This window comes from Chanodichthys erythropterus, chromosome 7, assembly GCF_024489055.1.
Source record: "Chanodichthys erythropterus isolate Z2021 chromosome 7, ASM2448905v1, whole genome shotgun sequence".
Classification (NCBI taxonomy): Eukaryota; Metazoa; Chordata; class Actinopteri; order Cypriniformes; family Xenocyprididae; genus Chanodichthys; species Chanodichthys erythropterus.
In genome coordinates this window covers 7,350,549-7,377,331 of record NC_090227.1, presented here as the reverse complement: position 1 = coordinate 7,377,331, position 26,783 = coordinate 7,350,549, and the positions used below count along the sequence as shown (strand labels likewise).

Below are 26,783 nucleotides of genomic sequence, written 5' to 3'. Positions count from 1 at the left end.
CCCATATGACATTTACTAGTATGGTCCAAACCAGTCAGACACTGACCCCCTGAGTGCATCACTGTCATAATATTACTTGAAAGAAGAGGTATTACAAATCGTACACTTCTCTTTCATTGAGCTGCATCTGACATTCAGCGCATCCCGACCTTAATGAGAATGATGTTTTTCCATTTGATGCGCTGACCTGCGGTCACGTCTTCCTTTTGCGGCTGTAGCTGGTGCTCTAATCTGTTATTAGTCTGTCTGGTTGTAAAAACAGCTTTACTATAATGCCTCGTTTTCAATTTCACTCATTTTGTCCTGATTTAAACTTTCTTCATTAATGTAGCAAAATTAGACAAAGTTTCATGTCCCGGGGGAACCTATAAAATCCCTTTCCTAATTAAGTAGTATTAGCAGTAAAGACATCATTGCAAGGTGGCTTTAATTACTTTTTGACATTAATAGCATGAGACTGGATGCAGATTTGTTGTTGATGGGCTAAATTTATATGATCATAAACACCTGTGTTCATGTGCCTTTTTTTCTTCTTTAGGTTAAATGAAAGTGAAAAACTCATCGACCAAAAATTTCATTGAGGCATCAGCAAATTTTACCAACTGACTTCACTTCAGAGCCGACATCTGATTAATTTGGTTTTATATTCCAAGGTTGCTAATAAGGTCATTGTTATTTAGACACAGCTTGTTTTCTGACATAATTTTTAAAAGCATTGAAATTATAAAAACAAATCAAATAAAGAAAAAGGGTAAAAAGGGAAACTGGACAAATTAGCATAAACTAATGTGAGTTAAATAAATAAAAATGTATTTATACTGTGCTGAAAAATGGTCAGAAAAAATGGTGTGTTCCTTACATTCTAATGCTTCCTGTTAGTTTCTATATCAGTTCATAAGCATTAACACAAGCAATATCTTCAAGCTAAAAATGTATCCTGTAATGTTCCACAATCTAAATCAAAGGGCTGTACTGACACCTAGTGGACGGTATGTTTATTAAGATCATTATTTTGTGTTTTATAATTAAGCAACATATTGCTCAGAAGAATGCATATTGCAAAGGCATTGATTTATTTTTCTTTGAATAGATTAGCTATTTATAGAACAACATTAGCCTATTTTTATCAATCCAGTCACATTTACTCACAATACAAAACTCAATTGTTAAATAAACAACTATTTCCTCATTTTTAAGTGGTAATTCAGAGCTATTGATCATTCCTGACAATCAGTTAGCACAATATACAAATGACAGTGATTGTGTGTGATGTAATGCAACCTTGTTTCTCAAATGCTTAGTCTGACTTGCCTGTTTGTCTATTTATAACAGCTGAACAGAGCAGAGGTATTTATTTCCACACAGATCCATTTAAACAAACACAAGTTGTGCTAGCATCGTCAGGGGAGCCAGGGGTAAGTGAAACTGACCTGTATTTATGCTTGAGACCCTTAACCATGACAAAGACGTCTAGGAGTGTTTTACTGGTCTCTCTCAGTGAATAATACTTTATTTATGCACATGTATTGTTATAACAATGGGTAAGCCTGTTTGCTGTTTTAAATTCAAAGGTTGTCTAATGCAGTGTCTGAAGGTGCATGGTCTTTATAAAAGGTTTTCTTAGGAGTTCTACTATTTTTTATGGTCAAATAGCTCATCTAAGTAAAACAAATGTTTAGGTTTTGCTCACTCTTCTGGAAAGCATTGTCTGATGTCTAAACATTTATTCGGCGTATTCTGAGAATTGTCTTTTTATGAGGTCTTATGTTGTGTCTAGTCTCAAAAGACAAGTCAATAATAGTCTAGACAATAGCAACACTGGAATATTTCAAAGACTTGTTTCCTTTCAGCGTTTATTCCCTTGTCTCATTTCAGAGTCTATTTTCAAACACAAGAAATATCAACAGTGATGGTAAGCTTCGAGTTTCAAAGTTGTCATGCACTTCTGCTTTCAAACAAATGTTATGTATTAAATAATGGAATATACAATAATCTTGTTGGCCACAAATACATGTTTTGGAATGTCATTTTCAGGGCAAGAATAGGACCACCAACTCTGGTCTTCATTCACACTGTGAAAAATGTTATAACCAGCACTGCAAGATTCCCATAGACATCTCAAATTCCTGTGCCTTCATTTCCTGCCAGCTGAACTGCGGTGCAGCCTTCCATCTTTGTAAAGAGGATGAGCATCGTCTTCTCTGCCCTAAGGAAACCGTACCCTGCCTCAACTCTGGCTATGGCTGTCCCATGACCATGACCCGTCAAAGACTTGCCAAGCACCTAGAAGTGTGTCCTGCCAGTGTGATCACCTGTACCCTGGAATGGAACCGATGGCCTGTGAACGAGGCAGATACCGGCTTCTACAGAAATGCCCTCCAGGATCCAAACTACATGAGTCAGATAGACCTTGCTATGGCCCTTAGAGACCAGAAGCTTCTGTTTAGCTCAATTCAGATGAAGACACTCTTCCCTGAGTTGATAGAGAAGACGGAGGAGCCTGAAGTCCCACTGGATGGTGCTGTAGGAGGTGTTGATCCAGAGCGCTGGGAGTCTCTGAACTTAAACCCGGAAGAGATGTTGGAGAATAGTCTTAATGGGGAAGAAGTACAAGAACTAACACAAGAGGAGAGGCTGGCCCTTGCTAAGAGTAAAAATGTGGCCTGCTTGGAGAACTACGGGATGTGGGAGAAAATGTTTGCGAAGGAGAAGGAAGGATGCAATCAAACTGTGAAGAATTTAGAGGACAAAAGTTGTTCGATTAAGGACAAGGAAGACCCAAGAGTGACCCCTCAGAATTCCCACGATGATATTGCCATAGCAGGTTTAGCCCCTTGGCAAGATGGCGTTCTTGATAGACTCAAAGAAGTCAACGTGGCTGAGTACAATATGTATATGGTGCACAACGGATGCATGCTTATCAACTTTGGTCAGCTGCCTGCTTGCACACCTAAAGAGAAAGATTTTGTCTATGGTAATTTAGAGCCCATTGAAGTTCAAACTGTACGCTCTTTCAACGTTCCAAAAAGCTACAGAGCCAAGCGTAGCCACCTCAAGGATCCATCACAAATAGTTAAGAAGACACACCAGAATGTGGACACATCTGATTTAGGCATTGCTATTGAAGAGCTCCCAAAGGCGAATGAGGTAGAAGCCACACTGCTGTGTGCACTAGAAAGAGAACTGAAAGGTCATCAGATATGTGAGACTGTTGGAACCGACGGGCTATATGTTGACATTGGCAACCAGACCTATGACTTTCATTCTGCTCCATTCAACAGTGATGCATCTTTGGCCGATGTTGTTGAGGACCAACCGCAAAGCCTACATGTGCAGATTCAGACCGAATGTGTGACTAGGAGACACAACAAATCCTGCTCAGCCTTTACTTACCTGTGCTGTCATGCCTTCAGGCGTGATGAATACCCCTGGCACTTTAGGAACGTGCATGGAGACATTCAGTCATGTCTTGCTGGCTGGTTTTTACAGCGGTGCCCACTGGCTTACCTTGGTTGCACCTTTAGCCAGAAGCAATTTCGACCATCTAAATATCAGGCTACCGTGAGCTATGATACAGATCTTAGCACTTTTATCTTACGGCCAGAGGTGACAGCGTCACTTTACAAAGGAGTAAGAATCGCTAACAGTGATCGCAAACGAGCAAGGAATTTGGATTCTCTGAGCAGGCTTCCTTTTGAGATCTTACAACACATAGTGAGTTTTCTGGATAGTGTGACTTTGGGTCGTCTATCTCAAGTTTCCCAGTTAATGAGGGAGGTGTGCAGCACTGTTCTTCAGCAAAAGGGTATGGTGTACCTCAAATGGGAGAAAAAGACATTTTCTCATGGTGGATTCACCTGGAGGGCCCGAAAAAAGGTAAATGCCTTGCTCATATCATCAGTCAACACTTTACAACTAATGCTAAGAAGAGTTCAAAGGCATTAAAAAAAAAAAAAATATTCTCTGTAATTATTTTCCAAACCTGCATGCTGATATTTTTCGTGTGGAACACAAAATAATCTTTAAGCTGCGTTTTTGCCACATTCAGTGACAATTTAAATGGATAGTTCACCCAAAAATGAAAATTGTCCAATGATTTACTCACCTTCAAGCCATCCTAGGTGGATAATGACTTTCTTCTTTCAGACAAACACAATCTGAGATTTATTTAAAAATATCCTGGCTCTTCCAAGCTTTATAATGGTAATGAATGTTAATGAATGTCAGTGTGTCATGCGTTGGGTCAGCACATGTGGAAGAGCAGAGGATAGAGAAATCACTAGTCACAATTTAGAAGTCTAAAATGAAAAATTTTAAAGAGAAATGTCAGAGGATTTTGATATAAGCCCTAAACCACGAGAGGTGTCTAAGCTACCTCCTACGTCATACATCGCATCGGGAGTTACTCTTGTGTTGCAAGTCGACTTATGCACAGTATATATGATCGTCTGCTGGAAGCTAGTTATTTTAGTTTATATATATGGATAATTTTTCTTACAAAAACCCATCGCTTCACTTCAGAAGGCCTTTATTAACCCCCTGGAGCTGTGTGGATTATTTTTATGATGGATGGATGGATGGATGGATTATTTTGTGCTTCAAAATTACGTTCCCCATGCACTACCATTATAAAGCTTGGATTTTTTTAAAAGTATATCTCCGATTGTGTTCATCTGAAAGATGACAGTCATATACACCTAGGACTGCTTGAGGGTGAGTAAATCATGGGATAATTTTCATTTTTGGGTGAACTAAGCCTTTAAGCACAACTGTTAATGTTAATAAAAACACCATAAACCCAACAACACAGAACGTTCCCCAAACCTTAGTGCATGGTTCCACTTTGGTTATTATTTTGGGAACCAGTTCAAAGTACATTCCAGGAATGTTCATTTTAGATTTTATTTTATAACCTTAAACTAAAGTTGCCTCAAATCAAGAAATTCCCCGGTTCGAGCCCCGGCTGAGCGAGGAGTCCACAAAATCCTTTCTGTGTGGAGTTTGCATGTTCTCCCCATGTTACCCCAGTCCAAAGACATGCAGGTTAGGTGAATTGGAGAATTAAAAAATTGTGTGTGAGAGCCCTGTGATTGACTGGCCATCTGTCCAGGGTGCTCTGGCCTAAAGAAACTGGGATAGGCTCCAGCCCTATGACCCTGAAGGTCATATAAGTAATAGATAGATAGATAGAAAGAAACTAAAGCATTGCTGGGTGAATGCTATATTATAGCTTATGGGAGGAAATCATATTATTATCAGTATTGTTTAATATTGTATTATTCATTCAATTATTCATAAAAAAGATTCACATAAGCCTCAATATCATGTGCTCAGTCACAATCAAAATCTTTCCATCCCTGTCTAATTTTATTTCAGGAACATTAGCGGTGTTGCAGGGCATGATAGACATTCTAAGTACGTTGGTGCTCTGTTATCTGTTCTCTGAGGTATGTGGGTCAGAGAGCAGCAGAGAGAGCGTACATGGGTCATTTTACCCTCTCTGACTGCATGTCAGTCAGCTATACACTGTTAAAAGTTTGCTTTTAGATGACAGGTGGTCTGTCTCTCTCATAGCTCATTGTTTGGGAAGTAACTGATCTTAACATTTAACCAGTAAGGGTGTAGCCTGCACTGATAAAAGCAAATGAGAACAGCACTCAGAAATACCGATCACCATAATGATAAATTCATGAAATGCACTGGACAAGAGCATAGATATATTTAGCCCTTTAGTAATTTCAATAAGAAACAACATTACCTAAAGTTGTGTGACTGGCATCCATTTAATTTTGTACAGTACCAAAGTTTTATCATTTAAAAAAGTGGAATGTTATGCTTGAATAAATGCCATTTGGTTTGATTTTAATTTTTAATGCAATGACATAAGTTATGCTTCAGTGTCCAAATATTTGTAGGACCATAGTTTTCAGTAATTACAAATCCTTACTGAAACTGATTTATATTGGACCATTCTCATCTCCATGTAGGCATGGGAGTTTAGCAGTCTGTTCTCTCCAGTGGATAAATGGGTCTTTGACGACATGCCCCCTATGGCAGAGCACCTGAAGGTCTGTCCTTTCTACCAGAAGGAGATCCGAAGTGAACCTGTGGCGTTACCCGGCATGACAGATCTCCAGGAGAGAAGAGGAGAGTTCCAGACTCTAGTCAACAGTGTCCTCACTACTGTCAAGGCATACAGAGAATAACAGACGGCCGTGTGGCAAAAGCTGTGGACATTTAACATAAAAGCATGCTACAAGCACTGTCAAATATCTTCTAGATAAAATTGCTATAGCCAATGTTACATTTTAAAGGGATAGTTCGCTCAAAAAAAAAAAAAAAAAAAGAAAGAAAGTTGTCATCATTTACTTTCACACTCATGTCAAAGAAGATAATTTGGGAAATTATTATTATTATCATTACCATTATCTATAAAATAGAAGTCAGTGGTAACAAAACTGTTTGGTTACCAGCATTCTTCAAAATATCTTCTTTTGTGTTCCACAGAACAAACAAAGCCATACAAGTCTGGAACAACATGAGGGTGAGTAAATTAAGCAGGATTTCCTCTTTTTCCCCTTTCTTTTTTTTTTTTTTTGTCTCTCTGGTGGACTATTTTGACAGATCTTTGCTGACCTCTACTGGTTGAAAAATACACTGTCATAAAGGCTTCAAAATAGCTATAATACTATAAATGCATTTACAGTGGAGTAGTTAAAATTATTTTATTTTGAATTTAATACTTTTTTTTTTTTCGTTACAAATAATAGTTATTATTAGATGACAAGTACAATTTTGTTGACTAAGGTTAACAAATGAAACCTTATTGTAAAATGATACCAATCTGATCATCTTCTTCAGCATGATTTGAGAAGAATCAAATGATCAATCTCAAACATTTACTTATTTGATTAGTGATCTTAAATATTTACTTTATTTAATACTTTACTTAATACTTTATTTTGTTATAACTGGCTTTTATTTGTTTAGAGAATAATTGTATATTCATTATAAACATTTATTTTTATAATTTTAGGTGTTGCAAAGATCAGAAAGATAAACACAGATATATTTTTATTTTTTGCATTCCCCACATCCCCCAAAGTGACAGTGGCTTGAAAAAAATGACTTTATTCACTTCTGAAAACCAGTTAAAATACAAAATTAATAAGTAAATGCCTTTGTTTTAACACAATGAATATATTTATAAGTATATTACTCAATCTCTATTGCATCTCTGACACGTCTGGGTTGCGTAGTTTATTTATGACCTCTGACAGCATGCGGTTACATAGGGCAGCATAGGGGTTCAAGATCACAGCCTGCTGTCTGGCAAACTCGCTGCCTAGGGCTGCTGCTCTCTCAAAGTCCACCCGAGCCTCCTCATCACGACCCGACAACCTAAGAAGGAGCCCATGCTGGACCAGAGCCTGGCAGGCCGATCGCCCAGTGCCGCTGCTGAGAGAGATGGCTATCTCCAGATCTTCAATTGCACCTGAGATCAACAAGTCAAAATCAGTGTCAAAATCAACAAATCAGTGGTTCAGAGCGTGTATTAAACTGTCAGAGTCACGTGAACTATTGAAGTTTCAAACACTTATAACGTAACAAAGCCTTGTTTACTGAAATCATGGGATTTTGGCGCTCTGAACCACTGATTCAAAACAAAAGATTCATAAAGCTTCGAAGCTTCATGAAGCAGTGTTTTGAAATCACCCATCACTAGATATTGTGGAATAAAGCCTCTATTTTGTTATTTTTGCCACACAAAAAGTATTCTTGTCACTTTATAATATTAAAGTTTAACCACTGTAGTCACATGAACTGTTTTAAATATGTTTTTAGTAGCTTTCTGGACATTTGAAAAAGGGAGTGTTATTGCTGGTGATGCAGGCCTTACTGAGCTATCACATTTTATCAAAAATATCTTAATTTGTGTTTCGAAGATGAACGAAGGTCTTGTGAGTGTGGAACGACATGAGGGTGAGTAATTAATGACATAATTTGGATCTATCAATGTCAGTAAAGAACATTTATTTTTAAGAATGCACTAAACCCCCACTCTAAACCTAAGCGATAGTGGTAAATGTGAGATAAACAGACATTTGTTGAAGCAACCATGCCCTTTTAGCTGGCTTATGTCTTTGAACTATTTTATCGTGACTCGCTTTTCACGAGACTCAAGCAAGTTTACTATGTCAGAAAAGCTATGCATATGGAGTTAGTTAGGTCATGCAAATCTCATATTGTATTAGACTACAAATCATGCACCATAAAAAGTGTTTTGAGGTCATAACATATTGTGCATGGAACTGCATGAAAATAAGTCTTAATTAATCGATAATCTCACTCTGTAGGCTAATCATGATTTGTGTGAACAGGAATAAAAGTTGTTTTTCTGCCACTGGTGTACATAGAATGTACTTCCATGATGCTGAATTAAAAAAAAAAAAAAAATGCAGAAATTAAAGTTGGAAAACTTTCCAGCCGATTCTAGCTGAGATAAGAAGAGACGTCTCACCTTTAGAGTCTCCCTGCAGGCGTTTGGTCTGGGCTCGGTTGTTGTAGGCAGAAGCCCTTTGAGGCAGGATCTTGATGGCCTGGTTAAAATGCTGAAGAGCAGCGGGCAGGTCTCCAGACTCAGCAGCCGAAACTCCCTGCAGTTCCAGATCTTTCACCTGTTTCACTAGCTCTGGGTCAAAAGCACTGTCTAGACAGACAGAAATGAAAGAAATACATAGAAGTGTTCACACTGAGAACACATCTGTATAGCAATTGAAGTAAAAAGAAGTGATTTAAGTCCAAAAGTAAATCAATCTATCTATCTATCTATCTATCTATCTATCTATCTATCTATCTATCTATCTATCTATCTATCTATCTATCTATCTATCTATCTATCTATCTATCTATCTATCTATCTATCTATCTATCTATCTATCTATCTATCTATCTTTAGTAATGTAACATTAAGCAATTAAGTGAGAGACTGTTGTTCATCATCATTAGTTACAGAAACTGTAATATGATTATGGATCTTCATCTTACCATCATCTGTAAGATCATCTTCTTGATTTAATCCAGGAATATCTCCAAAAGGGCTGGTAGGGTTGAAGATGGCCTGTAAAACTGCTTTGTCATGAGCTGATGCCATTTCCTCCCGGAGAGTGGACTAAAATCCAAAATGAGGATTTTTAAATGGATTGCATTTTTTATAGGAAAAGAGGAGTTCCCTGCAAAACACTCTCCAGCACTCCACACTAGCCAATCAGAAGAGGGGGTGGAAGCAGGACTTTGAGATGGTCTGTGTTTGATTATGTCTGTGGGATGTTAAGGATATAAAAGCCTGACATGCATACTGCTCTAAGTCTTTGTGTGTTGCACCTACAGACTTTACTTCAAACTGACAATATAAGAAAATAATTTGTAAAACTGATGGACTACTTATGTGAACTGCAAAAAAAAAAAAAAAAAAGAACTCGTCTATTTATTTTTTTATTTTTATTTTTTAAAGACAGGGAAGATGAGGATGGTCCTCAACAGTACAGGCAATGTCCTGTAGAGAATGCTAACATAAAGAGGAGAATATCAACCAACAGCTTGGTTTAATCAATATAAATGAAGTATTGCATGCTACTAACTTGGGTAAATGTGTGAAACTGATGATTCTTTGATTATGTACCTCTTTAATATGGTCTATGGGAGTAATTGATTGCTTTTCCTTGGAATGTAAACCTATAGGGGGCGCTGCCTGCTGCTCTCAGACAGACAATACAGATACTGTGGAAGAAGAACAGTTGCTCTTCCTCCGTGTTCTCATTTTTATTTAACTTTAATGTGTTCCCTCACCTGGTATTAAACATATAAACAAATGCACATATTTGTCAACTATTAGCTGATTGGTAAATATACTGATTTATTGTTATGAAAAAGTGATACTGTGCTAATTTTGCTAGTCACATGCAGTTAATGTGTTTTTCCACACAATTATCATTTGGCAAATCTGGTCTAGGTAAACCTCTTTTTGTGTTCTGGTATTAGGTCTCTATAATGTGTAGGTCTATTTAGGAAGGCCAGGAGACATTGGGTGTTATATAGGGCCCACTATGTGAAATATGTGTGCTTACACAGACCATGCTGACATGGCATAGTACTGGTCCAGCGTTGACTTGGTGTGCTTATTGTGGCTCAGTGTGCAATGAGATTGCTCCTGTTTTTGGCCAGATTTCATGTAAGCTTGTCCACAAAAACAAAAATGTGGGTTTTTAGAGTAGTTTCATATAGTCATTTGAGTATATTGATTTAAAATTGTGCTTTATTACTGTATATTACTCATCTACATATAACGGTGCATTGTTATTTTCAGACTTCCATTTACCTTTACAATATTTGTTGTATTTAACATGTTTACCCTTCAGCATTTTTGCACACTTGATGGCACTGAGGACCTACATTCGATCTAAAAACCATTCAATTAACAGACTAAAGCATCCAGCGGTTTAGAAAATGGATAGTTGAATTATATAGTTGCCTCCTGTTGGAATGTCAATAACCAGTATAGTTTTATCGTGTTGACTTGCATTGTGTTCACTGAAATATGATATTAGGGACCTTAGTTTGAAGCATGTTTAGCCTTTCATAAGTTCTGTTACACAGGCCTCCTAAAAAGTGTCCCCATATTTTGATACTCATTTTTGTTACTGTTTTGAATATATAAATTGTCTTTACCTGCAGTACACAGTGTGGTGTTCAAGCTGAACATGCAATAAAAAGTTTCATCATCAACACATGAACAATAGAAGACATTTGATTCATACAATAGATTGTAAGTAAATATTCAACCCTATTTTTGTTTTCCGTCTTATAAATTATCCCATTTTCAGACAATTTAAAATCTTTTTGCAAGCCCATTTAACCAATTATATTAATAATGATTAATTTGCAAATCACTTCTGATTCTAAACCACTGATAGAAACAAACAACATGTTATAAGGGGAAATGATTAGGGTCAATATACAGCAATCCCCATCATTAGGCACACATTTATCAGTAATATTCTACTGGGGCACAACAGTACACTGTAAAAAAAATCCCGTTGTTTCTACGGAAAAATACCGGCAGCTGTGGTTACCAGAACAATACTGTATAAATGACATCAAACCGTAAACATACTTACGGAGTTACATGTGAATTTTACATTTTAAATGTATATTTAACATTGGATTTCAGTACACTGTAAAAAAAAATCCCAGTAAAATTTTACGGTAAAATAACATATTTCATTAACTGATATAATGTTAATTTACCAACCTAATGAAGTAATAATATCTGTTTTGTATCTTTATAATACACTGACAGTCACCAAACACAGTGGTGATAAGAGTCACATGATGAATCAAAGTTCATCACAAGCAGCTTTTCCACAAGCTGAGGAGGACAATACTAACATATAGATTTAAAAATGCAATAAACATTAATTTAACAACATTAGATGTAACATAAAACCCTAATGTACATAACTGATTAGAAAAAAAAATGAGAAAAACTAAGAAGAAACAGAGTTATTTCAACGAAAATATTTCAAATGTGAAGTGTCACGCAGGGAATTGTGGGAATGTCAATTTACGTTTTTTCACTGTAAATTTTACAATGAATTGTTATTTTTCACTTTCAAAAACTGTGAATTTAACGGTATTTTACCGTAAAATTACATTAAATGTACCGTTAGATCTATTACAGTTATTCACCGTATATAGTACGGAAACTTTCTGTAAACCAATTAACAGTTTTTCACCACAGCATTTTTACAGTCTTTTACTGTTAAAATCACAGTAATTTTTTACAGTGTAGGTAACTGTATTTGACAATGTTGACAATGTTTGGTCTTGGAGGACAACTTTAGACTCATTTGATTTCTTTGAATGGTCAAATTTTAAGTTGCTAACATTCTTCAAAATTATATGTGAGAATAAGGTTTAATATTCCTTATTCTGACTCTCTTTTTGGTTGAAACATTGCCCACTGCCCATGTATCTGATTATTGCCTTCACCTGTAGTTTTCTCTCAAAGCCAAATGAGGGCAGCAGATACCTTTTCATATTTGGACATGACTGTACATTCCCACATGAGTCCGGTAGGATTGCTTGATCACCATTAGTACTTCTTTATATGGTTATATATTTTAATACAAAGGTTTTAACTGTTTTGCTGATTTTATAAATGCAAATACTAAATTGCAAGAAAAAGGAAAATGTTGTAAAGTGTCTAATAGTGCCTTACCTTCTGTCCTGACGTTGAATTCTAAATGACCATCACATTCATTATATAAACACTTCAGATTAGTCATCAGATTTTTTTTTTTTTTGTAAATTACCCTGTTTATGTAAATCTTTGCAAAAGGCCAGAGTTTCCAAACCATTTGCTGCATCCTATAAATAACTAATATGAAATAGCTGAGGTAATAAGTCAAGCACAAAATGCAACTCTCAGCAAAAAAGCCATGCTAATCTGAACGCATTTGTATTATGGATATTAAATCATAATGCCTTTTTCTGTAATTATACTCTCCACACATGTATATAGTCATACATCTTTGATTAACAACAACTAATTTAGTACAGTACTTACACTGGAGGACAAACAATGTGATTTCTCAAGTGTAGTTCAATGGAAATATTTGAGCTCAACGTGTATGTTTGCTGTTATACCCCATTCTTTTTCAGAGGGATTGTTGGATCAGATCACTCCCTGGCTACCTTGTGAAAAACACTGATGATGACAAATGAACATGGAACAGAAATCACGTCCCTTTGCCCCTCTACATCTGATCTGCCTAACATCTGCACATCACTCGTGCATAAATTAGCATGCATTTACATAGCAAATCCTGGAAGATTCAATCTCTTATTAAAAGTAGACCAGCTTCTGTCTATTAGAGGCAGATACTGTCCATAAGACTGTTCTTCATAAGACAAATAAAATTGTCTTCATTTTAAATGTCTCACAAATTGGAAAAAAAAAAAATAAAAATTTGTGGGGGTCTTTAAAAATAAATGCACATTTAATGATCTATAAGCCTTTCATGTATTTTAACAAGAATTATATAAAACTATTCTGACAGTACACCATAGTTAAAATGAACTACAATAATGCATTTCCATTCAAAGGGATGGAAACTGATAGAAAAAAAAAATAGGCTTAAAAGGTTTTTTGACATTTGTATTATGTTTTTTTTTTTTTTTTTTTTTCAGTACATTTTACATTTTTGAATGCTATAATTGGTTTGCTGTTTAAATTTAGCTGAAAAGCCGTTGGCAGGTTCACAATGTGATAAATTGCTCTTTATATATAATAACCCAAATTATGTCACATGCTGTGTGTGTCACATCTCTTTTTTCCTGTAATAATGGCGGAAATGTTCAATTGCCTTTTGAAGTCAAGATATTAATGATGAAATGTCCACTGGAATAAAAAGTGTGATAATTAGCTCTGATCTCCCCTGTACTATAGCTTATATACAGTACATAAGCTACATATATAATGATTAAAGATGTCAGTCTTTAATCCCCTGCATTTCTCAGCCCAGCATGACAAACTGAAAACACAAAAGAGCTCCTGCTAAGGACAATGACGATTAATTTATACATTTGCATAATATTAGCAGTGCCAAACATGCAACACAGCTGGTGGCAGGACACAATCTTAATGTAGCTGAAAGTAATTACATGAAAGAGAGTGAAACTCATAGTGTATACCAGGAAAAATGTGAAACTGGAAACATCCGTGACTCGTGATAGATGATATTAAAATCAATTATAAAATGAGGAGTACCTGAAACTCAAAACCAGTGTATTAACAAGGAGGAATTATGTTTTAAAATTGTTACTTTACTACATCTTCTCTCTATCTACTGGTATTTTTTACACACAGCCATCTCTAGGGTTTACAGAGAATGATTCAAAAATGAGAAAATATCCACTGCAGCAGTTCAGTGGGTGAAAAGGCCAGGTTGATGCCAGATGTCAAAGGAGAATGGCCAGACTGGTTCGAGCTGATAGAAAAAGACAACAGTAACTCATAACCACTCGCTACAACCGAGGTATGCAGAAGCGCATCTCTGAATGCACCTTGAAGTTTAACCTTGAGGCAGATGGGCTACAGCAGAAGATCACTCCCTGTCAGCTAAGAGCAGAACACTGAGGCTGAAGCATGGGCTCACCAAAATTGAACAATGGAAGATTGGAAAAACATTGTCTTGATTTCTTCTACGAAATTCAGATGGTAGGGTCAGAATTTTGTGTAAGCAACATGAAAGCATGGATTTATCCTGTCTTGTTTTTCTTGGCACACTTTAAAACATACTCCAAAACATTAAATGACTTTTCACAGTGAAGTAGCTCACCAATACCGGCAGCTGAAAAGGCTCCCCACACAATGACACTCTTCCTCCATGCTTCACTGTGGTAGAGATGCATTTATTATTATATTTCTTAGTGAAGTTCCTAAACGTAATTTAGGGAGGAGCGAGCCCATCTAATCTTCCAATCAACAGCCAGAGTATATAAGCAGCTGCTTACCTCTCTTCAGTCTCAGCTGTTTCAGCATCCCTCCACCTCCCCAAACTCCACCTTCATTTCAGGTACCTTGCCCTATGTAATCACATCCTATATTTATTCACTGGGGGGTGTATCAGAGCTCGAGTTGAAGATGCTTCATCGAGCCCCTCCTCAGTGGACAGCAAGCCAAATTAGCTAACCTAATATCCTAAAGATTATATGGGCAAACGAACTCGTTAACCAGATTTTCGGAGAGACCACTTTGGAGCATCACCACGCAACTCGTGTTTCATTCAAAACTTCCCATCATCTGCCAAAAACGTATTTCTGTCTTTGATGAGACCGCAATGGCTTTTTAAAGCGGAACCCAGTAAGATTTGCGAAGCTCCCCCTACAGGTTCCTTCAGTGAATCACACTGTCGTAAATACTCCAAGTGCAGCTCTGGACTACAACAACTACAACGCTCACCAGCGCAGTAGTTTTGCAAAAACAGTACAAGAAATCTCGATGGAGGTGGGTAATTTTCGAAATTGACTTATAAAGTCATAATATATACATTGTTTTGAATTACCGTAAAGCATTTTGTCACTCTCGCGTGAACGTGAACATGAGGCGAGATTGTGTCGGGTCGGCGAAGCTCAACTTGCAAGTGCTGTTTTCTGAATGCACCTTGAAGTTTAACCTTGAGGCAGATGGGCTACAGCAGAAGATCACTCCCTGTCAGCTAAGAACAGAACACTGAGGCTGAAGCATGGGCTCACCAAAATTGAACAATGGAAGATTGGAAAAACATTGTCTTGATTTCTGCTACGAAATTCAGATGGTAGGGTCAGAATTTCATGTAAGCAACATGAAAGCATGGATTTATCCTGTTTTGTTTTTCTTGGCACACTTTGGGCCCCTTAGTACCAACTGAGCATGGTTTAAACACCACAGCCTGCCTGAGTATTGTTGCTGACTATGTCCATCCTTTATGACCACATGTACCCACTTCTGAAGGCTACTTCCAGTAGGATAACACACACCATGTCACAAAGCTCTGGTTCCTTGAACATGACAATGAGTTCACTATACTCAAATGACCTCCACAGTCACCAGATCCCAATCCAATAGAGCACCTTTGGGATGTGGTGGAATGGGAAATTCCATCATGGATGTGCAGCCAACAAATCTGCAGAAACTGTGTGATTCTTTTATGTCAATATCGATCAAAATCTCTAAGGAATATCTCCAGCACCTTGTTGAATCTGGCCATTCTTAATGGCCTTGACCATTTAAAATCAAAAATCAATGGTCAGAAAATTAGAAAGAATTGCACATATACTGTAGATAAAGTAACTTAGCACGGAATAGCCTTCGTCAACTTTCAAACTGCTATTTACAAGAAGAACAGTCAGTGTTGTTCCACTCAATGTTGATGCCTCAAACTGGCAAATATTCACCATAGGGTTCAAATCTGGACTCTGACCAGGCCAAAACATGAGCCTGATGGACTTGTTCTCAAGCCACTTCTTTGTTGTCTTTGCAATTTGGGCAGGAGCACTGTCTTGTTGAAATCTGGTCATTCCTCTTTAGACAACTTTTTTTCATTTGTGGGAAGCAAGCCATTCTGCATTATTCTCCTGTACTCCAAAACATTAAATGACTTTTCACAGTGAAGTAGCTCACCAATACCGGCAGCTGAAAAGGCTCCCCACACAATGACACTCTTCCTCCATGCTTCACTGTGGTAGAGATGCATTTATTATTATATTTCTTACCAGATTTTCGGAGAGACCGCTTTGGAGCATCACCACGCAACTCGTGTTTCATTCACAACTTCCCATCTTCTGCCAAAAACTTATTTCTGTCTTTGATGAGACCGCAATGGCTTTTTAAAGCGGAACCCAGTAAGATTTGCGAAGCTCCCCCTACAGGTTCCTTCAGTGAATCACACTGTCGTAAATACTCCAAGCGCAGCTCTGGACTACAACAACTACAACGCTCACCAGCGCAGTAGTTTTGCAAAAACAGTACAAGAAATCTCGATGGAGGTGGGTAATTTTCGAAATTGTCTTATAAAGTCATAATATATACATTGTTTTGAATTACCGTAAAGCATTTTGTCACTCTTGCGTGAACGTGAACATGAGGCGAAACTCAACTTGCATGTGCTGTTTTCTGTCATAGACGTGCCAGAGGGGGTTAGCACACGCCTCAAACACACCACTACAAGTCAATTAACCATCGTAAGGACTTAGAAAACTATTTATGAAGGTAAAAAAGTTACTTAGTTCTGCTTTAAGTGGTGCATTTGTGGTTAAGACAATTAAAAGCTTAGTGTTTAGCCATTTTAGGCTTAGCCCATTTTGTTTTGCCCAGGAGTGTAAGCTCTCACCATGTGCATTTCATGATGGTGCCGTTTATGCTAGAAATAGTTTTCAAATAATGGACTCAGTCAATCCCTCAAATCTCAGCATTCAAGAAAATGCCTGCATTTGTGTGTGTGTGTGTGTGTGTGTGTGTGCAAATACATGGCCTGTGTGCATATTTGTACTGTTTTGTCCTTTGTCCCATGTGGTACGGTGTGAATGTGAACATTAGCAGGATGCTATTACCGCAAATGTCACTGCACCAGCGCCACTTTTCCTGATTATGTCAATACCAGCTGACATCTGTACGTTCAAAGACAATAAGGAGATTATAAGACAATAAGCCAGAGGAGATTGAACATGGCTGCAGGACAAGAGGGAAATTAAGAAGGAATAAAGGAAAGTTGACCTTAGAGACAGATGCTAGCTTTGGTGTTCATTCAAACCGGAGTGAAACTGAATATTTCTCATTTATTTTTAACTGAGAAGTGAAGAAAACACACATATCTCATTAAAACTAGTATGGATTCATATGGAAAGTGGTGTGAGAACACAGCTGACTTTATCTGGCGTGTTTGGAAAGATGCTGTGGTAGAACTTTATTTGTAGTGTTATATATGTTGAGGTCAATAAAAATGTTGAATTATTTATTCAGCATGACTCATTTAATTGATAAAAAGAGATGGTATTTTTTTATATTTTTTTCTGCTACAAGCTAGTTTTATTTCAAATGCTGTTTTTGAACTTTCTATTCATTTTTTGGGGGGGTATTGTTTACCCTATAGTAAATTAAACTTTACAAGAACTAATATGCTCGGATTGCTGTATTATGGCATTTATGTATTTTAATGCATGAAGAATATCTTTACATTGCTTTGAGTAAAGTACTACCCCAGCTTTTCATCATGCTTGTCATTAATCATTCATATGTATTGTATAAATCCATCTCTCACATTAAAAAAAGATCACACTCAACACATTAACAGGTTTCTCTCCAATTCCCTCACATTCTCCCAGTTCTGAGAGCGTCTGTTCCTTGTTACTGACGTAACGACATGGTGTGGATATCATTTTAATCCTGAGGGGCTCTTGCTGTGTATTGACTCTGTGTGAGAATCTGACATCAAAGCTTCGACTAGCTAATCCATGCCTGCCCCATGGAGTTGAACAGAGGTTTGGAAGTGTGGATACCTGGGCAGCAGAGCTGTAGATACTAGTGCGGAGCAGAGGGGTGGCCGTCACTTGGCTATGCAGGGGCATTTTGAGCGGGATTAGAGTGGAGTAATCCGCTCAACGAAGACGCGGTGAGAAATATATACACACCAACGCACACAGGTTGAGCTGATAAACAGAAAACACTGGCTCTGTTCCAAACCCTACAGACTTAAAAAAAAAATAAAGGTTCCACTTAGAGCCAAAATCAGCTGATGCCATAAAAGCAGAACCATTTTAAAGTAAGGTTAAGTGCACAAAGTCCTTGCATACTTGATTGCATGTCTGACACTGGTATGTTGCTATGCAAATTCAGTACTCAATCACAAAAACACATAAACCACACATTATAGTGGAGAAAATAGACCATTTTAATCAGATAGATATTACTGTTTTGCTGTATTTTATATCAAATAAATGCAGCTTTGGTGAGTGTAAGGCTGACGTTGTCAATCCAAATACGATTTCTGTCCATATCAGATTGAAATCAAGTCTGATTTAGCAAGTGTGAACGGCCAAAAATCACAAATCCATTTCGAGCTACATTCGTATGTGGTTTGAAATCCTATTCAAATTGCATTTCTGGACATTCGTTTCAGTCTGACTGCTCTGATCACATTTCACATGGTTTATGTGACTTTCTCATGCCAAGTAAAACATAAACGTCAGACATTGTTATAGGGAACATGTTGAAAGTTGCTGCAGAAACAAAGTTTTGCGTTGTTGCAATGTGCCAGACGAGCAGCAAATGGCAATGTATTGAAACACATGTTTTGAATCCGGTAGGGACTACATAACAGAATAAAGCCATGCATGTGTTTCTGCCGCTGCTTCTTAAGACACAGTAGTCCAGCACGGCAGCTACACATTGTCATGTTGTAAATAAGACAACATCTGTATTGTAAACCCCTTCATGTTGCCGTTGTTGTTTCTGGCCTATACCTACAGGACCAACGCAATATCAATGCCATAGAAAACATTGCAGATATTGAACGTTCTTTTGCCTATCTATTTATTTTCAAGATCTGAGGTGAATTAGCCAGTGTTGTTATCATTACAGCTAAAAAGCTGGGAACACAGAATGATATTCAAACTCACATTAGATGCTTTTAACATTAAATAAAGCACATAATACAATGTCGCAGAGAAATAGAAACTGTTTCTAAGATAGAATCGCCACGACTGGTTAGGACAAAAACTCAGATTAACATGAAAAAGTACCTTTTATCACATGCCATGGTGTAGCATTGTGTCTGGTTAGGAAACAGTGTAAGAGACTTCTTTCAAAAACATAAAAAAAAAAAATCTTAGAAGCCCCAGATGGGGATTTGTTGTTGTTGTTTTGTGTGTGTACTGTATGTTAATTACATTTTTTTTTACGATTGCTTATGTTACATGGGTCCGTGTTCATCAACTTGGTCATATAGACTTGGACATTTCTCACAATCCCAATGTTGCAGTAAGAGGAAGAGGGAGAAACATCATTGGCCAGAGCTATTTTGAATATCCCGGGACAACGTGGTGGTAACATCACAATGAATGTTGCAATCACGCAGAATGTGGTCCTCCAACAGCATGCCAACTTATGCCCTTACAACACGGCCACATATTCACATTTTAGACCGACTGCACAAAATTGTCACAGACGAAGACCAAATGGATATACTGTCCCTTCCTTAAACCCATTGATGAGTTTTTTTTTTTGTTTTTTTTTTTGGCATGGAAGGTTTACAATCTCCAGCCATATGTGCCTCATTCAAGGCCTGACCTAAATGATGCAGGGCCTGTGCAAATATGGATTCACCATTCAAGAAGAGTACAGATCTTGTGTGTTCTTTTTTGGTTGTTTTTTTGTTAATATTTTCATGTGCATTACTCTAATACAGTTTTTGCCCGTTGCTTGAACGCTATAGACCCATGCTTAGACTAAAGTAACACAACTTGAAGCTTTTGCTACCATAACTCAAACACATGTACCCATATATGAAACAAAAGTGCTGCTTTGCCTTCTAGTTGTAATTCTGCAACACACATACTCCTTTATTCAACACACTTGGTCCTGCATACTACACTCTATTTCATGCATAAAACACTTTGTTCAAAAATGAAATCTCAGGGTGCCATTGCAACCAACCTAATTGCAACCACTCAAATCCACACCTCAAAACACGTACTTACAAAACTGAACACCAATCAGCCAGCTACAAAAAGGCCTCAGTAAAGCCATTTTGAGAATTTTGCAAGCATGGTGGTGGATCATGTGGCCAGACCCAAACAGATGGCAGGATCTATAATCCCACCCACGCACAATTGGTCTGTTTTTCTGTATTTACAGCAGTGTATTTTGTTTTATTTTTCTATTATTTTTGCATTACTGCATTTACTTTACTGTACTGTATAGTACTGTGATGTACAGTATTGAGTTGATGTCTTTTGTAACCTTTCAGTACTTTCATTTTTGGTTGTTGTGAAAACCTTTGTTGGAGAAAAAAAAAAAAAAAGAACTAAGTGTTGCATTGAGCTTCACAGAATGCTAACTGATGAACTGAATAAAAACAGTGAAAATTAAAGACTGCAGTGTTTTATATAAAGTAGACTAGTGTGTTGCTGCTGATCTGAAAGTGTATGCATATGATGCAAGTGTGTATCATTTTGTCATCAGAGTTTCATTTTGACAAAGGAATGTTAGGTTTTGATAGCAGAGTTTAGGTTTTGATTGTAGAGTTTCATTTTGACACAGATGTGAATGGTATATTTCCCAGTGTTGTGTCATGTTTACTTGTGTGTAGAGTTTTGGCACAATGAGCAAAGTTTTGCAAAATGTGTTCAAGCAACGGGCAAAAACTGTAAGTTAATGTAAAAGTGTTTCATTTTGCAAAATAACTGAGGTGTTCTGCTACTTGTGTGTGTGGATCTGTGAATTGTGTGTAGTGTTTTGACAAAATGAGCCTTGTTTTTAAAATTGTGCTTAAGCAATCGTAAAAAATTGTGCTTAAGCTCTGCTGTTCGGAGCGCTTAAGTCACATGATTTCAGCCGTTGGCAGTTTGACAAGCGATCTGAATCATGATTCGATATACTGATTCATTTATGCTACGAATCTTCATGAAGCAGTGTTTTGAAATCGGCCATCACTAAATAAGTCGTTATTTTTTTTTTGGCGCTCCAAAAATATTCTCGTTCCTTTTTTAATATTAATATTGAACCACTGTACTCACATGAACCGATTTAAATATGTTTTTAGTACCTTTATGGATCTTGAGAGAGGAAGTGTCATTGCTCCCTATGGAGGCCTCACGGAGGCATCGGATTTCAACAAAAATATCTTAATTTGTGTTCCGAAGATTAACGAAGGTCTTACGGGTGTGGAACGGCATGAGGGTGAGTAATAAATGACAGAATTTTCATTTTTGGGCGAACTAACCCTTTAAGGAAGGGACAGTATGGTGGGAGTGAAAATTGTGGATGCTAATGAAACCAGTTTTGGACCAGAGCAGACAGGTGTAAATTTACAATGTATCTCATCTGCTCTGCATCCATTTGGTCTTCTGCTGTGAAGATTTGGTGTAGTCTGTCTAAAAATGTGAATATGTGGGCTGTGTTGTAAGGGCCTAAGTTGGCATGCTGGTGGAGGACCACATTCTGTGTGATTGCAACATGCATTGTGATATTACCACCACGTTGTCCCGGGACATTCAAAATAGCTCTGTGGCCAATGATGTTTCTCCCTCTTCCTCTTACTGCAGCATTGCCTTCCACTTTGTTGAAGACACATAAACTCACCTTTTGCCTTTTTATAGTCCTTACACCTGATTGTTGAGTTTACAGTTAAGCACCTAAGTGTCTGCACACCTGACGGCTGTGTTTGATCGATTGGTTTATAGGGGTGGTATTTTGGACAGCAGTGTCTTGAAATGCCTGATGTAGAGAAATGTGTTTAGTGTTTTGCAAAAAGTGTGAGGCTGAGAATGTGCTTAAAGGTGCCTGCCCTAGATTAAAAAATTGAATTTACCTCGGCATAGTTAAATAACAAGAGTTCAGTACATGGAAAAGACATACAGTGAGTATCAAATTCCTTTGTTTCCTCCTTCTTATATAAATCTCATTTGTTTAAAATACCTCCCGAAGAACAGGCGAATCTCAACATAACACCGACTGTTGCGTAACAGTTGGGGTGTACGCCCCCAATATTTGCATATGCCAGCCTATGTTCCCAACATTATGAAAGGCATTAGACAAGGGCAGCCAGTAACGTCTGGATCTGTGCAGAGCTGAATCAACAGACTGGGTAAGCAAGCAAGGACAATAGCAAAAAATGGCAGATGGAGCAATAATAACTGACATGATTCATGATAACATGATATTTTTAGTGATATTTGTAAATTGTCTTTCTAAATGTTTCGTTAGCATGTTGCTAATGTACTGTTAAATGTGGTTAAAGTGTAAGGCAAGTGCGAGCTCTTGGGGCATGGAGCACCAGATTTAAAGGGCCACACACCCTGAATCGGCTCATTTCTAATTATGTCCCAAAATAGGCAGTTAAAAAAATGAATGATATTAAAAAAAAATATGCGGTATTTTGAGCTGAAACTTCACAGACACATTCAGGGGACACCTTAGACTTATATTACATCTTTTTAAAAAAAGGTTCTAGGGCACCTTTAAAGTTGTGCAGATCTAGGCTGAGGTTTTGCTCCTTGAGTGTAGAGTTTCTGTAACTGTGTTATATTAAATTTTAGTGTTTAAGCAATCGTAAAAAACTGTAAAACATGCAAGTGACAGATGTACACTTAACAAAAACACTGACCCCAATTCAGTGTTGGAAAGATTACTTTGGAAATGTAATAGGTTACAGATTACAAGTTACCAAAATGTAATAAGTAGAGTAACTATTTCAATTAAAGTAATGTAACACATTTATCACATTTGATTACTTTTTGATTACTTTTCTACTTTCCACCCCTGGAATGCATTTTTATCACTCACCATGGTGGTAACTTTTAGACAGATTGTAACCTAAAGCTTTCAGCGGCAATGTGAATTGATGTAATTGGCAGACGTGGTGCACTGCAAATTCAAACGAGAGCCAATCAAAAACATCAGAATAGCATCACTTTGCTAAATGCCTTTAAATGGCAGGAGGCATCATGCACATCAAAAACAGAAAAAGTAACAAATATTATTCAACATATCCTAGCTTTTACAGAAAATATTCAGATGTAACCCCCTTTGTAATCATTAACATTTTCATAAGTATCTGTCATTTAATTACACTTTTTTTTTTTTTCTCAGTAACTGTAAATGATTACAGTTACATTTATTGGTAACACTTTATTTTAAGGTGACATAGTTGCATGCTACTACATGTACTTGTAAATTATGCATAATTACAGGTAACTTACCCTAAACCAAACCCAAACTGTAACTCTATAGTAAGCGCATGTAGTTAATTAATATTACTCAGTACTTATTTGAGTAAGTACAATGCAACTACGTCACCTTAAAATAAAGTGTAGCCCATTTATTTTGTAATTAAATCACATAACTCCATTACATGTAACTAGTTACTACACAACACTGGCCCAATTGACCCTAACTTTCTTTTCTTTTTCATTTCATTCTTTTTTTTTTTTCATTTCCTTTTTTCATTTATTGTATGTACAGTATTTACAGTAAATCAATATAAATACTTTGTATAGGTATTTGTTTTTCAGAACTGAATAAAATATAATTATTTATTATCAACATATATCTGCAAAAGATACATGCAATTATATTACTTCATATTATATTACACATTTAAATCTGCCCCTCATCTGCAATTTAAACTTTTATAGTCCAAAATATTTTGAAGTGCCCACACCAAACAAGATGTTCCCAGTTCTGATTGCTTTATAGGGATCTGAGATCATTTGAAGCAGTCACATACACATCGAAATTCATTCAGTCTGCTCTCAGATCACTGAAACAAACCAGCATCATTTTCTGCTTACTTTTTGGAACAACCTCCGCATCATGAATGCTATCTATCTAGGCAGCTCGCTGTCTGGAACAGAGCCAATGCGTAGGTTGAGCTGTCATGGATTTCCAACACACAGACAGCACTCTGTTTGACTGAAGTCGCTATAGTCCCCTTGTGAGTGACGACATTTCTGCAGCGATTCAGAGTGACATTAATTAAGTCAATGCATTAAAGTTAAGAAAGGATGAAGATAGATAGCAAAACTTGCCACAACACACTTTGTAAGAAAATGTGACAGATTTGTATTAGATAAATTTATTTATTTGTTTTAGTAAAGTTAGTGAATGGTGAGCAATGTGTCATTACACATGAAGAATTTATGATTCACCTAAAAAACTGCAGAATTAAAGTGGAACTATCTGAGGAAAACAGTCAAAAGCACAGCATATTTTTACTCTCGTTTCAGCAGAACAAACATTTGAGATAAAAGTGCAAATTAGGTTTTATTCAGTCTCTTTTTTTATCCTACAAAAAGTTTCACAGATGAAAATGAATTTACTGAATCAAATGCTTGAAGCATTCAAACTATTACTGATAAGTCACTCAACATTAATAAACTAATTTTGAGGTTCAGATTTAATTACATAAAACAGGTACTGGCCCTGATAAAAACCTGCTTGAGCTAAAGAATTTGATTTGATTAAAGAAGTTAATTTAATAATAAAATGATGTCTTTATTTACTCAACCTTGGGTCATTTCAACCACATATAATGTCTGTGGAACATAAAATGAGAATTTTGATGAATCTTTACTCAGATGTTTCCATAACACTGTGAAGTGTGCACTTGTAGTGTAACTTAAAAGTATATTTTCAACAAACTGTTCTTGCAAGTACAACCCAGAATGTTGGGATATTTATTTTAAATTTGAATAAAATGAAAAGTAAAAAAACTTTTAAATCACATGAGCCAATATTTTATTCACAATAGAACATAGATAACATAACAAATGTTTAAAATTAGAAATTTTAACTGCTATAGGTCTCAAAATAGTTGGGACGAGGCATGTTTACCATGGTGTAGCATCTCCTCTTCTTTTCAAAACAGTTTGAAGATGTCTGGGCATCGACGTTATGAGTTTCTGGAGTTTTGGTATTGGGAATTTGGTCCCATTCTTGTCTGATATAGGTTTCCAGCTGCAGAAGAGTTCATGGTCGTCTTTGATGTATTTTTCTCTATAGGTGAAAGATCTGGACTGCAGGCAGACCAATTCAGCACTCTTCTATGACGAAGCCATGCTATTGTAATAGCTGCAGTATGTGGTTTGTATTGTCCTGCTGAAATCACAAGGCCTTCCCTGAAATAGACGTCATCTGGAGGGGAGTATATGTTGCTCTAAAACCTTTATATACCTTTCAGCATTCATAGTGCGTATGGCTTATTTTTTGCATTATAGAGCATTAGTTGGCATCTGCAGATGGCACGGCGGATTGTGTTTACCAACAGTGGTTTCTGGAAGTATTCCTGGGCCCATTTAATAATGTCATTAACACAATCATGCCGATGAGTGATGCAGTGTCATCTAAGGGCCCCGAAGACCACGGGCATCCAATCAAGGACTTCGGCCTTGTCCCTTACGTACAGAGATTGCTCCAGTTTATCTGAATCTTTTGATGATGTTATGCACTGTAGATGATGAGATTTGCAAAGCCTTTGCAATTTGACGTTGAGGAACATTGTTTTTAAAGTATTCCACAATTTTTATTAGATTTATAGCTAATCATGTTACAAACCTTATATCAATTAACTTAATTAGTTACTAGATGTTCTCCCAGCTGAATCTTTTCAAAATTTCTTGCTTTTTCAGCCATTTGTTGCCCCCATGCCAACTTTTTTGAGACCTGTAGCAGGCATTAAATTTGAAATGAGCTCATTTAATGGATAAAAGTATAAAATTTCTCCGTTTAAACATTTGTTGTGTTATCTATGTTCTACTGTGAATAAAATATTGGCTCATGTGATTTGAAAGTCTTTTAGTTTTCATTTTATTCAAATAAAAAAAAAAAAACATCCCACCATTTCCAGAATTCGGGTTATAATATAACATTAATGAAATAAAAGGCACTTAAAGGATTAGTTAACTTTGATATGAAAATCACCCCAAGATTTACTCACCCTCAAGCCATCCAAGGTATATTTGACCTTCTTTCTTCCTTCTTTCTTTCACAATCGGAGTTATATTAATAAATATCCTGAAATAGCTTTATAATGGCAGTGAACGGGACCAACGAGTTTGAAGCTCAAGAGAAAGTGCATCTATTCATCATAAAAATATTCCACATGGCTCCCAGGGGGTTAATAACGGCCTTCTGAAGTGAAGTGATGCGTTTGTGTAAGAAATATCCAGATTTAACAAGTTATAAAGGAAAATATCTATCTTCCACCAGACCGCCTTCCATATTCAACTTAGGAAGAAAGTGTAATGCCTCTCATAGTTCAAAACGCTTACGGTACGTCCTACACTTTCCGTATTCAACTTATGAAAATAGCATAACTGACCTGATCTGACGCCAGAACCACACACCAAATCTGCAAAACCATACACTAATTCTCTGCCTTTGACTCAGTTTTCAATTTCATAAAACACTCTTTGCAAAACACAACACACAATTATCTGTGTAACACACATATCTTGATTTCCTT

General features: G+C 36.8%; 2 protein-coding genes across 14 annotated transcripts; one reads left to right on the top strand and one right to left on the bottom strand.

Moving 5' to 3' along the window:
- The first annotated feature begins 1,331 nt into the window (after positions 1–1,331).
- LOC137023094 (F-box only protein 40) lies at positions 1,332–13,408 on the top strand. Of its 13 annotated transcripts, XR_010895466.1 has the most exons (9): positions 1,462–1,541; positions 1,876–1,912; positions 2,035–3,876; positions 5,988–6,191; positions 6,508–6,544; positions 7,947–7,983; positions 10,735–10,825; positions 12,058–12,134; positions 12,724–13,408. XR_010895466.1 is itself a non-coding variant. In XM_067389729.1 (7 exons), exons 2-6 carry the CDS (start codon positions 1,910–1,912, stop codon positions 7,979–7,981), a joined length of 2,121 nt encoding a protein of 706 aa, XP_067245830.1. In that variant the 5' UTR covers positions 1,332–1,415; positions 1,876–1,909; the 3' UTR covers positions 7,982–7,983; positions 9,085–9,478. The 13 variants fall into 13 exon arrangements, 11 of the variants coding, with proteins under 11 accessions (XP_067245830.1, XP_067245834.1, XP_067245829.1 ...); XR_010895467.1 differs by lacking the exon at positions 12,058–12,134; XM_067389729.1 differs by lacking the exons at positions 1,462–1,541; positions 10,735–10,825; positions 12,058–12,134; positions 12,724–13,408 and adding exons at positions 1,332–1,415; positions 9,085–9,478.
- On the bottom strand, positions 6,206–9,167 carry ttc36 (tetratricopeptide repeat domain 36). The gene is made up of 3 exons (XM_067389736.1): positions 9,049–9,167; positions 8,522–8,710; positions 6,206–7,495 (listed from the first exon to the last, which is right to left on the bottom strand). Exons 1-3 carry the CDS (start codon positions 9,152–9,154, stop codon positions 7,227–7,229), a joined length of 564 nt encoding a protein of 187 aa, XP_067245837.1. The 5' UTR covers positions 9,155–9,167; the 3' UTR covers positions 6,206–7,226.
- Positions 13,409–26,783: the final 13,375 nt, after the last annotated feature.

Coding starts and splice junctions, on each gene's coding strand:
- ttc36 (XM_067389736.1), bottom strand. CDS start 9,154: ATGGCATCAGCTCATGACAAAGCAGTTTTACAGGCCATCTTCAACCCT. Junction 8,711..9,048: donor AGATGATCTTACAGATGATG/GTAAGATGAAGA, acceptor CTGTCTGTCTAG/ACAGTGCTTTTGACCCAGAG. Junction 7,496..8,521: donor CCTGCAGGGAGACTCTAAAG/GTGAGACGTCTC, acceptor TGTTGATCTCAG/GTGCAATTGAAGATCTGGAG.
- LOC137023094 (XM_067389728.1), top strand. CDS start 1,516: ATGCACATGTATTGTTATAACAATGG. Junction 1,542..1,875: donor ATGTATTGTTATAACAATGG/GTAAGCCTGTTT, acceptor GTCTCATTTCAG/AGTCTATTTTCAAACACAAG. Junction 6,545..7,946: donor AAGTCTGGAACAACATGAGG/GTGAGTAAATTA, acceptor TGTGTTTCGAAG/ATGAACGAAGGTCTTGTGAG.